At 41.9% G+C, this 12560-nt stretch overlaps 1 protein-coding gene and 1 pseudogene across 1 annotated transcript; one reads left to right on the top strand and one right to left on the bottom strand.

The window, feature by feature from the left end:
* Window positions 1-895: 895 nt before the first annotated feature.
* Window positions 896-3441, bottom strand: LOC148932150 (G-type lectin S-receptor-like serine/threonine-protein kinase LECRK3; annotated as a pseudogene).
* Window positions 3442-5294: 1853 nt separating this feature from the next.
* On the top strand, window positions 5295-6200 carry LOC148932149 (G-type lectin S-receptor-like serine/threonine-protein kinase LECRK3). The gene has a single exon (XM_089063416.1). It carries the CDS (start codon window positions 5295-5297, stop codon window positions 6021-6023), a length of 729 nt encoding a protein of 242 aa, XP_088919542.1. The 3' UTR covers window positions 6024-6200.
* Window positions 6201-12560: the final 6360 nt, after the last annotated feature.

Below are 12560 nucleotides of genomic sequence, written 5' to 3'. Positions count from 1 at the left end.
TTAAAGATTTGAGATGATTTTAAGGAGAGAGAAAGTAGTTAGTTATAATTACTACATATATGATTTGACATTAATATCTTTTTAATTTAATTAATAATTATTTAAATTTAAAATATATTACACTTGGCATTATATTAATCACAAGATCTTCTAATCTAATGGTTGAAAATTGGTCTCAATTTGATATTGGTAATTAGTTAGCAATTGATTACATCCCATAATGGATATATAAATTAGAAACTTCAAATTCACTAAAAAATATGTTTAAATTTCTAAAATATGCTTTAAAATTTCTTGATATTTATGTTTTATTTTGCATAAATCTCAAATATTAGTATTTGATCATGTTTATGTTTGAGTTTAAGCATATATCTCAAATTTATCATAATTAAATATTTTACATTTTATAAATATAACTAATTTTCACTATTATTTATTGGATTGAATGCATGTTAATTTTATCGGTAACAACCCGATTAGCCCGCTGGACTAGCTCGAAACCTGAGCTTTTAGGGTTAGGGTTGAACTTTTATAACCCGAAAAAATCACAACCCGATTAGCCGGCGCCCAATTGACCCGCAACCCGAATAGAGTTGTCCCGAAACCCGATGAGCTGCCCGATTGACATCCCTAAAAATGACTAATTAAGGATAAAATCATGCTTTACGCTACTTTCTATAGTAGGACAAAAGGGATACCCTCGGTAATCCGCAATTTTGATATAAAAAAATGAAGACTTATAAACAGGTTAAGGTATTTACTGAAAAGTGAAAATCATGTTTTATGCCATTTTTAATTGTTTATGGGACGTAATTTATTTATCACAAGACATTATTCGAAACTATAAGGAAAAAAATCAAGAGTTCACATTCGATTAAGACCAGCAAGATACGAAACATTGTTCGAAACAAAAAGGAAAAAAATACAAGAGATCACACTCGATTAAGACTGCCATAAAGGAAAAAGATACTCTAAATGAGATCACACTTGAGATAAACTAGATGGAACTTAAGAAAGAAGTAGGTCTTGGAGGTATGGGAATCTCCACGGTTCCCTCCAACATTAGCAGAACTTTCTTCATTGTTGGACGCAACGACGGATCATATTACACACACCATATCCCTATCTTTACCATCCTCTCCACTTTCCTCTCCTCCACCATTTCATCTCCCACCAGACTCCCAATCTTCCCTGTTGTATAACAGTAGTAAACCCATTCCTCAAGAATCGCCTCATCCTCACTCCTGCTATAATCAACACATTTCCTACAACATATGATCTCCAAAAGCATCACTCCCAAAGCTATACACATCCGCTTTCACTGTGATCGCATGCTTCTGGTACCACTCAGGCGCAACATAGCCCTTACTGCCTCTTATCCCTGTATATGTATTAGTTTGATCTTGCTTCAGGAGCTTCGCCACCCCAAAATCTGATATCTTGACGCGCCAATTATCATCCATGAGTATGTTCTGAGGCTTTATATCACAGTGAATGATCTGCGTCTCATACTCTTGGTGCAGATACAGTATCCCCCTCGATATATCACGAGCAATCTCAATCCGTTCCTCCCATTTCAGCTGTTTCTCTTGATTGAAAAGTATGTCTGCGAGGGATCCGTTGCTCATGTACTCAAACACTAGCAATTTGTTGTTTCCATCAAAGCAGTAACCTAGGAGCCGAACTAGGTTCCGATGATACATTTTCCCAATTGTCTTCAGCTCTGTTTGAAACTCTATCTCTCCTTGTGCAAATTCCTTCTCCAACCTCTTCACCGCCACCGTTTTTTGGCCATTCTGCAGAACCCCTTTGAACACCGTGCCAGATGCTCCACTCCCCACCTCTTCCTTGAAGCCGTTTGTTGCTTCGAACAAATGCTCGAATGTGAACACTTGCAGCGAAATGCCCTCAACAAAGTTAGCTCCATCTTCCTTACTGATCTTCATGTACACCTTCCGTTTCTGGTGAACAAAGATTACAGAAATGGACATGGCCAAGACGCCTATGGTCATGAGCACAATGCCGATGATGATAATGTCTGTGCGCCGCTCTTTTCTTATGATTACTTTACGGTCGGAATCCCCTCCCAAGTCGGGTACCATGTCTGCAGAGCTGCGAACGAAAGCCACGTTTGAGTTTCCAAAATTCCGCCTGCCGTATCTTAACGGAAGCCTCTGTTTTCTGCATTGGTTCCCTACATAAATCGCTACTTCGCAGTTGCAGTCATCGATACACGATATCCTGCTCTCTTCTTCACTCATTAACTTAATCTCATACGAGGTTTCGTCCCAATCGGTATTTTCGACTCTAATCATTTCAGGCTTCAATGTATCGTTAATTTTGGGACAAACATGGACCGAGAAGGCTCTAGAACATGGGGCTGTATTGTTACCGGGCTGAACGGAAACAAAACCAGGAAGGCACTGACATTCCGGCGCACTATCCATCAAAATACAGAAGGCGTTGGCTCCGCAGATACCTTTGGGAACACAGACGTCTTCCGTAGATGACCAACTCCTGGCCATGGTGAGATTACCGAGAGACAGAGAGTAGATGCGGAAGATTCCTCCGACGTCAAGCCTCATGAGATTGATGTATCCCTGCGTAGGGAATCCACCATCGCATATATTCTTCAGAGGCAAGGTGCCGTTGAGCAGATAAAGCCGGCCGTTGCTGTCGAGGTTGAGAGAGTTGTTAATGTTACTACCTGCTCTGTCTGTGAATGATGAATAGTAAGAGTTAGGCGCTGAGTCAGGCGTGTTGATAGGATATTGCACGAGGTTTCCATCGTTCTGCATCTTCAGCTGAAATTCCCTCTCCCGTAGTCGGTCTCTGAGGCACTGGAGAAGATCTCTTTCCCCGGCGGGAGGCGCTGGCCGGGGAGGAGCGTGTTGGTCGGGTGGTCGAAGCTCTGCCAGATAATTCTTGAATTTGAATCATAGAGAACGAAGTTGCCGTTGTCATGCATTGACGCCGACACGATGGTTGCGTTGAGGCTGATGACGTCAAGTCTTGGGCTTGTCTTCGGCGGAGGACTAGCCGGCCCTCAGGGGATAGTAGAAGGGAGACGGTGTCATTGGGGATGGTTGGATTGGTGTCCCTATTCGCTGTCCAGACGACGGTTTTGTCGGGAAGAAAGATGCCAACAGCGTAGCTGTTGACGCGTTGGGGGAAGAATCCGAAGGCGTAGAGGCCGGAAGGGGAAGGCCATGTGGAGTTGGAGGTGAGTGTGAGGGAAGAGCCTAAGGTGATGTTGGATGATCTTCTTTGAGCTTCTGCTGATGTAGAAATGAGGAGGAGAAACAAGATTGTGAGGATGGACATTTTTGTCGTACTAATAATGAATGCTAATTAGGTTTGGTTATCTTATACTCCCTCCGTCCCCCATTACTTGACACGGTTTGACCCGGCACGGATTTTAAGAAATGTAATGGAAAGTGTGTTGAAAAAGTTGGTGGGATGTGGATCCTACTTTTAAAGTATTAGTTTTATAATAAATGTGAGTATGAATGAGTTAGTGGAATATGGGGTCCACTACCAAAAATGGAAAAAAAGAAGTGTGTCAAGTAATGAGGGACGGACCAATATGGCAAACTGTGTCAAGTAATGGGGGATGGTGGGAGTAATGAAAAATTTAAGTATGAGACGTGAGACTTATTATTACTACTTAAATCATTTTATATTCAGACTGAGTCATTTATAATTAATTTCATTAAATATCGATATGGTTTTATTTGTTGGACCCGAATTTGGAAAAAAATGTCTCCCGCTTTAATTTTCAAGAGTGGACTGAGTCGCTTATTACTACGTGTCACATTTTTACTTATTATGTATACCTATGGTCATGAACCAAGATTTCAATGATATTTACTACTATAGATTTGTCAAATTTAAATGTCGTAGCGTTGCGTATTAGTCAAATTTCAAATTTCCTAACAAAAGTCAACGTATTAGTCCTGCGTAAATAAATCGCATGTACTTCAATTTCTCACAACTCTAGAAGAAAATTCATGATTCCAAAATATAGTTAACCTTTTTTTATATTTTATTTTTATTAGGTAACCTTTTTTTTTAAAAAAATATTTTGTATTTTTCAAATACTCATTTATCATTTACTTCCTTTGTCCCCCATTAATTGTCCATTTTTATCATTTTTATTTGTTCCTCATTAGTTGTCCACTTTCAATTTTTACTATAAATGGTTAGTATATGTCTCACATTCCACTGACTCATTCCATTCACATTATTTTATAAAACTAATATTTTAGTAAAAGTGAGACTTATATTCTACCAACTTTTTCAACCTACTTTTCTTTACATTTCTTAAAACTCATGCCAGAATTAAAGTGGATAAATATTAGGAGACTGAGAAAGTATCATTTAATTATATAATAATAGTACACAATTGGAAATTATAAGAAATATATCATCTACTATTCACAACAAATAGCCATATATTTTCATTTTCATCCATCCATCAATTAGTCTCATAGTACTCCCTCCGTCCTCGATTAAGAGTCACACTTTGACCGGACACGAGTTTTAAGAAATGTAAAGAAAAGTTGGTTGAAAAAGAGAGTGGAATGTGGGACCCACTTTTTTATATTGATTTTATAATAAAATGTGAGTTGAGTGAGTTAGTGGAATGTGGGACCTACTTACCATTTATAGTAAAAATGAAATATGACTCTTAATTGGGGACGAACCGAAATGAAAAAGTGAAACTCTTAATCGGGGATGAAGGGAGTATTAAAAATAAAAAGTTACTTCTAATTCATTATACACTTTTTTTTTTATCATTTTCTTTACTACCTTATTTACATTTTCTCTATTTCTTTCCTATTTTATTATTAATTAATATGAAAAGGTTATTATAGATTTTTATCTTTTTCTTTACTACCTTATATACTCCCTCCGTCCTAATAAATATGAAACGTTTACTTTTCGGCACAAGATTTTATGTAGTGTTGTTTTGTGAGTTAAAGAAGAGAGAGTAAAGTAAGATAGAGAGAAAAGTAGAGATAAAGTTATTTCTATTTTAAGAAACGTTTCATTTTTAATGGGACAACCCAAAAAGAAAAACGTTTCGTTTCTAGTGGGACAGAGGGAGTACATTTTCTATATTTCTCTTCTATTATTTTGTACTATCATGCAGATTGTCCATCAATAGTAGTACTATTTTTTTAAGAAATGAGTGAGCATTACCAAAAAGGAAGATCAAGTCAATGCAATATCCCCTTTAAAGTGGTAAGTAGCATCATCAAACATTCAAACCAATACTAAGACAAACAAAAATGTCCATCCTCACAATTTTATTTCTCCTCCTTACTTCTACAGCAGCAGAAGCTCAAAGAAGATCCTCCAACATTACCTTAGGCTCTTCCCTCACTCCCTCCTCCAACTTCTCTTGGCCTTCCCCCTCCGGCATCTTTGCCTTCGGATTCTTTCCCCAACACGTCAACAACTACGCTGTCGGCATCTTCCTACCTGACAAAACCGTCGTCTGGACTGCGAATAGAGACAGCGATCCGACCGTCCCCAACGACGTCGTCTCCCTCCTACTAACCCCCGAGGGCCGGCTCGTCCTCCGCCGGACACAAGGCCAGGACGAAGACGTCATCAGCCCCTCCGCAACCATCGCCTTGGCATCAATGCATGACAACGGAAACTTCGTTCTCTACGATTCAACTTCAAGAATAATCTGGCAGAGCTTCGACAACCCGACCACCACCCTCCTCCCCGGACAGCGCCTCTCTCCCGGGCAGGAGATCTTCTCCAATGCCTCCGAGACCGACTATAGAAAAGGGAATTTCAGGCTGAAGATGCAGAACGATGGATTCCTTGTGCAGTACCCTGTCAACACGCCGGACACAGCGACATACGCTTACTATGCTGAAAAGCCAGACGGAGCAGTTAACATCTCTCTTAACTTCGACAGCGACGGCCGCCTTTATCAGCTCAACGGACGGCCGCCTTTATCACCTCTGCGGAATATATCTGTCAAACAAAATCAATGGAATTAAAGGAGGAATCAACGATAGAAGGAGAAGATTTGGAGAATAATTGATTGACTAGGAATATGTGAAAATATTGTATCCTAGAATAGGTTGATATGTTTTCCATAATTAGGGACACCATCTTCCCTATATAATGAGGGGTGTAAAACGTTGAAAACACAACACAGAAAATAAAAATCTTCAATCTTCTTCTACTCCCAAACTCTCTGAATATGTATAGCCATCTCGCCTCTCTCGATTACCATCTTTAAGATGGTATCAGATCAGGTTTATTCGGTCTTGAGACTCAGAAAAATATCATCACAGTCTCGAGTACCTTCCTCGACCTTTTGAAACCTGAAAAAAAAACACCAAGCAACAAGATGTCAGATTCTGAATCTGAAACCCCTCACAACAACCGATCAATAACTCTCTCACCCAAGCAATTCGCTGAATTTATGAGACTAAATGTGTCTCAGAAAACCTCCAACCATCAACCTTCGTCCCTGGAATCGTTAGGCGAGGTGCGCCTAACGGACAAACTCAATGGGGATAATTACCACCTATGGGTAAAACTGATGAGACGAGCCATCGGTGGAAAAGGTCTGGCGTCTCACATATCCGGAGTTACAGACCCCCCTCCACCGACTGACCCACACTTCGATCGATGGCAGCAACGAGATGATTGTTGCTTCAACTGGATTATAAGCAACATCGACGCCAGCCTCGTGAACGAGGTATCCCAATACGCAACGGCACAGGACTTATGGGAAAGTCTGGCCACTACGTACGGAAGCGGTGCCGATCAGTTCCAAATTTCAGACCTGCACAGACAAGCATACAGTTTGAAACAAGGAAATCTGTCATTAGAAAATTTATGGCAGAAGCTTCAGGATCTATGGATTTCAATCGACACCCGGGATCCAAACCCGATGGATACTCCTTCAAGCATTGAAAAATACAACCAGAACACTCAAAGGCATCGGTTGTACCAATTCGTCTGGGCGTTAGACGATCAGTACGACAAGATTAAAAGGGAGATATTGAACATGGATCCAATACCAACAGCAAGGAAGGCATACGGAATGGTCAGACGAGAAGTGGTAAATGCCAAACTAATGAACCCGGAACCACCCAAAGAATCCGGAATAGGAGTCGGCCTCGCCGTTTTCGACAGGAGCCGAACCACCCAGAATCACCAACCACCACCGCGCAACCATGGCTACCGGAAAGAAGAGGACAAGTTCAAATTAGTGTGTAGTCATTGTGGAGGCAAGAAACATACCAAAGAATCATGCTTCCACATCCATGGTTCCCGGAGTGGTGGGAAGAAATGAAGAAGGCCCGGCAAGCTCGAAATCCAAATTGGAACAATGGAGGAAGCAGGGCATCAGCAGCAGTCGTCGTGGACCGAACCACCTACGTCGAGAAACCGGCGGGCGGCGTCGGCCCATCGGGAGCAGGTGGAGGCGAAAACCAAAACGAGGAGAAATCGGCAATCGCATCAGTCTCTGTGGCAAGGACATGGTCCGAAGGTAATACATCGGCGATTCTCACCACCGGCGGTGAGGAGACGGCGAGTCTCGACGATGAACAGGGCGGCGCTAGGTTTTTCCCTCAAATTTGGGGGTCGACGGCTAGTGTTATAAAGAAAAGGGAATTATTTCCCTCAAACACCCCAAATTTGAGGGAAAAACCTAGCGCCGCCCTGTTTTTCCCTCAAATTTGGGGGTCGACGGCTAGTGTTACAAAGAAAAGGGAATTATTTCCCTCAAACACCCCAAATTTCTCAGAATCTCAATCTGACCCCTCTACATTCCAAAATTTAAACATTATACCCCACTTACTCTCAAAACCACCCCAGACATTTCAGAAATTCCAAAACCAACCCCCTCATCCCAAATTACCTCGAAATCAGCCCCAGAACTTCCAAAAATTTCACATTGACCCCCAGAAAAATGCCCAGTCACAAAATTACCCCCAAACTGCCAAAACTCTACAAATTGCACCACATTCCTCAATTCCGTTCAAAAATTCCTTCGAAGCACTGGCATGTTCCTCTACCTCACAATCAGACGCCAAAGACACCCAATGGATATTCGATTGTGGGGCTACCGACACAATCTCATTTGAGGCCTCAGACTTCTTAACCATCTCGAAATCTAGCAAAACCTATGTGCAAACAGCCAGTGGAGACCTAGCGCCAGTCCAAGGGGCGGGAACCATTAATGTTTCCCCTACTTTATGCCTATCTAACTGCCTTTATGTTCCATCATTGTCACATAAGTTGCTATCCGTTAGTCATGTGACTAAGGAATTGAACTGCAAGTTACTAATGCAACCGCGATTTTGTATGTTACAGGATATCAAGACGGGGACGATAGTTGGGCGTGGCACTGAGCGAAACGGGCTGTACTATGTGGACGAGATAGCTCAACAGAGTACTGCAATGCTGACTCACGGACCAACTGAAAGACAGGCTTGGCTTTGGCATCGTCGGTTAGGACACCCATCTATAGGATATCTTCGTCTACTTTATCCTAATTTAGTTGCTTCTATGCATTCCTTTCACTGTGAAACTTGTTTGTTGGCCAAAAACCACAGACATTCATTTAAGTTGAACAATTCTAGAATGAAAACTCCTTTTGCTTTGATTCACTCTGATGTTTGGGGTCCGGCACCAATTACTGGGGGACAAGGATTTCGTTATTTTCTGTTATTTGTGGATGATTATTTTCGTATGACTTGGGTATATTTCTTAAAAAATAAATCCGATGTGTTTGAAAAATTCACTACTTTCTACTCTCTCATCCAAACCCAGTATAACCACAAAATCCAAATCCTTAGGTCAGATAATGGGGGAGAATTTGTTAATACGAAAATGCAAGACTTTTTTTGACAAAATGGTCTAGTCCACCAAACCTCGTGTCCCTACACTCCAGAGCAAAACGGGGTAGCAGAAAGGAAAAATAGGTACATCCTTGAGATTACTAGAGCTCTCTTGATCGAGTCAAAAATACCGAAAACTTTTTGGCCCGAAGCCATAGCCACTTCAGTCTACCTCATGAACCGCCTACCCACTGGGATTCTAGACTTCAAGTCACCCTTGGATATTTTTTCCACACACTTCGAACTACCTTCCTCTCTTTCCTTAGAGCCCAAGGTCTTTGGTTGTTCAGTATTTGTTCATATTCCTAAACATGAACGTACTAAATTTTCACCATGTGCTCGTAAATGTGTTTTTTTGGGGTATGGAAAAAGTCAGAAGGGGTATCGATGCTATGATCCGACTACAGGCAACATGCACACTACCATGAATTGTGATTTTGTGGAAGGGGAATACTTTTACAGCCAATGTAGTAGTCAGGGGGAGATATCGTCGGACCATAATCCTACTAGTGACCTACTAAATTGGCTACCTAGTCAAGGGAGAAACCAGTCAGGGGGAGAGTCGACGCTTCAGTCAAGCCCTGTCACAGAAGTCGGTCCAACAGAGGAAAGTAGTGGTACCGCCGAGCCGTCTTCTCCCACTGAACAGAACGTGGAGTTAGGTGACACTGCTCAACCATCAACCCCATCTTCGATGTCGGAGGTAAACAGTTCAGATATGGATAATGTAATTGTGGAGAATACTAATCCTGACAGGAATGGTGGAGATAACTGTCTAACAAGTGGTAGAAATGCTCATCCAAGGGAATCACCATATGATTTTCCTCATAGAAGCACGAGGGGAATCCCTGCCCGGAGATACTCTCCGGACTGGAAAGGAAAGAAGGCCAGATATGCGGTGGCGAATATTGCACAAACCCAACTCACTGAAATGGCTAGTGCATTTGAAGCTGCCCTGTATGAAGAAGAGGAGATTCCACAAACATTTGAGGAGGCCTCAAGACATAAACATTGGAGTGAGGCCATGAAAAAGGAAATTGACGCTCTCATTAAAAATGGGACATGGGGAAAGTGTACATTGCCAGAAGGGAAGAAGCCAGTTGGATGTCGATGGATATTCACCATAAAAAGGCGTGCAGATGGGTCAATCGAGAGATATAAGGCGAGACTTGTAGCCAAAGGATACACACAAGTATATGGAGTAGATTATGAAGAGACATTTTCCCCAGTTGCCAAGTTAGACACTGTTCGAGCATTTCTTTCCGTAGCAGCATGCAAGGATTGGCCTCTACATCAATTCGATGTCACAAATGCGTTTCTACATGGTGAATTGGGGGAAAACAAAGAAGTATACATGGAAGTCCCACCTGGATTCTCTGAAGATTTCGGACTCGGGCAAGTATGTCGCCTTAGAAAAACTCTGTATGAGCTGAAGCAGTCTCCTAGAATATGGTTTGGAAGGTTCTGCCAGGCAATGTTCAAACACGGGTTTAAACAAAGCCTCTCAGATCATACACTCTTCACAAAAAGAAGGAATGGAAAGATAACATGTCTAATTATTTATGTTGATGACATGATTATCACTGGTGACGACGTAGAGGAAATCCACAACCTAAGGGAGAACTTATTCAAAGAGTTTGAAATGAAGGACTTAGGGGCATTAAAATATTTTCTTGGGATAGAGGTGTTGAGATCAAAGCACGGGATATTTCTGAGACAGAAAAAATATGTCTTAGATTTACTTGCAGAGACAGGGTTGTTGGATTGCAAACCTGCTGAAACTCCAATGAATCCTAATCATGGATTGAAAATAGAAGAAGGGGCTGCTCTTACAGATCGAGAACGATACCAGCGACTGGTAGGGAAGCTCATATACCTATCACATACCCGACCGGATATCACATATGCAGTCGGCATAGTTAGTCAATTCATGCACCAACCTCAAGTCGACCATATGGATGCTGCGTTAAGGATTGTCAGATATCTGAAGGGAACCATTGGCTATGGAGTGTTTTTAGCCAAGAAGGATGAATTGGAGATCGACGGATACATAGATGCAGATTGGGCAAGTAATCCTATTGACAGAAGGTCCACTGGGGGTTACTTCACCTTCATTGGAGGGAACTTGGTCACTTGGAGAAGTAAGAAGCAAAAGGTGGTAGCTCTATCAAGTGCAGAGGCTGAGTTCCGAGGAATCAAAAGTGGGCTAATGGAAATCATCTGGCTAAGGAGATTATTGACAGAACTTGGCTTTCCACCTACACGGAAAAGTCAACTGTTTAGTGATAACAAGGCCGCAATCAGTATTGCAGAGAATCCAGTGCAACATGACCGTACCAAACATGTTGAAGTTGATCGTCACTTCATCAAGGAGAAGCTCGAAGGAGGGATCATAGAATTTCCCTTTGTTCGGTCCGAAGAACAACTTGCAGATATCTTGACTAAAGCTGTTCATCCCAAAGTGTTCAAGAAAATTTTGGACAAGTTGAGTATCGGAGATACCGTTGCTCAACTTGAGGGGGAGTGTCAAACAAAATCAATGGAATTAAAGGAGGAATCAACGATAGAAGGAGAAGATTTGGAGAATAATTGATTGACTAGGAATATGTGAAAATATTGTATCCTAGAATAGGTTGATATGTTTTCCATAATTAGGAACACCATCTTCCCTATATAATGAGGGGTGTAAAACGTTGAAAACACAACACAAAATAAAAATCTTCAATCTTCTTCTACTCCCAAACTCTCTGAATATGTATAGCCATCTCGCCTCTCTCGATTACCATCTTTAAGAATATCCAATGGTCGACTCCCTACGGAAGGATACATCAATTTCATGAGGCTCGACGTCGGAGGAATCTTCCGCATCTACTCCTTTTCTCTCAGTAATATGACCACGACCAGGAGATGGTCCTCCGTGGTCGACGAGTGTGCTCTCAAAGGTTTCTGCGGATTCAATGCCTACTGCACTCTGAGGGATAGTGCACCGGTATGCCAGTGTCTTCCCGGTTTCGTGTCCATTCAGTACGGCAACAATACAGCCCCCTGTTCTAGAGACTTCTCGCTCCAGGGCTGTTCCAAAATTGACGATAGATTGAAGTCCGAAATGTTAAGAGTTGCAAATACCGAATGGTAAGAAAACTCGTATGAGAATGCGGTCATGACTGAAGAACAGTGCAGCAAATCATGCCTAGATGACTGCAACTGCGAAGCAGCCTTGTATGTAGGCAGCGAATGCAGAAAACAGAGGCTTCCTATAAGATTTGGCAGGAGGACTCTAGGAAAATCAAACGTGGCTTTCGTTCGCGTTAGTACAGCCACGATACCCGACTTGGGAGGCAATCCAGAGCATAAAATTGTCATCAAGAAAGAGCGGCGTATGGACATCCTCATCATTGGCATTGTTCTCATGTCTATAGGCATCTTGGTGTTGTCAATTTCTGTTATCTTTGTTCGCCACAAACGGAAGGACTACAGCAAGATCGGTAATGAAAATGGAGCTAACTTTATCGAGGGAATTTCACTGCAAGTTTTCACATTCAAGCAACTGTCCGAAGCAACAAACGGATTCAAGGAAGAGTTGGGGAGAGGAGCATCTGGCACAGTTTTCAAAGGGTTCTGCAGCAGAAAATGGTGGCAGTGAAGAGGTTGGAGAAGGAATTCGCCCATGGAGAG

The sequence above is a fragment of the Salvia hispanica genome, chromosome 2, assembly GCF_029641045.1.
Source record: "Salvia hispanica isolate PSC_SH4W2 chromosome 2, Shi_PSC_v1, whole genome shotgun sequence".
NCBI lineage: Eukaryota > Viridiplantae > Streptophyta > Magnoliopsida > Lamiales > Lamiaceae > Salvia > Salvia hispanica.
This window is presented reverse-complemented; position numbering and strand designations above follow the sequence as displayed.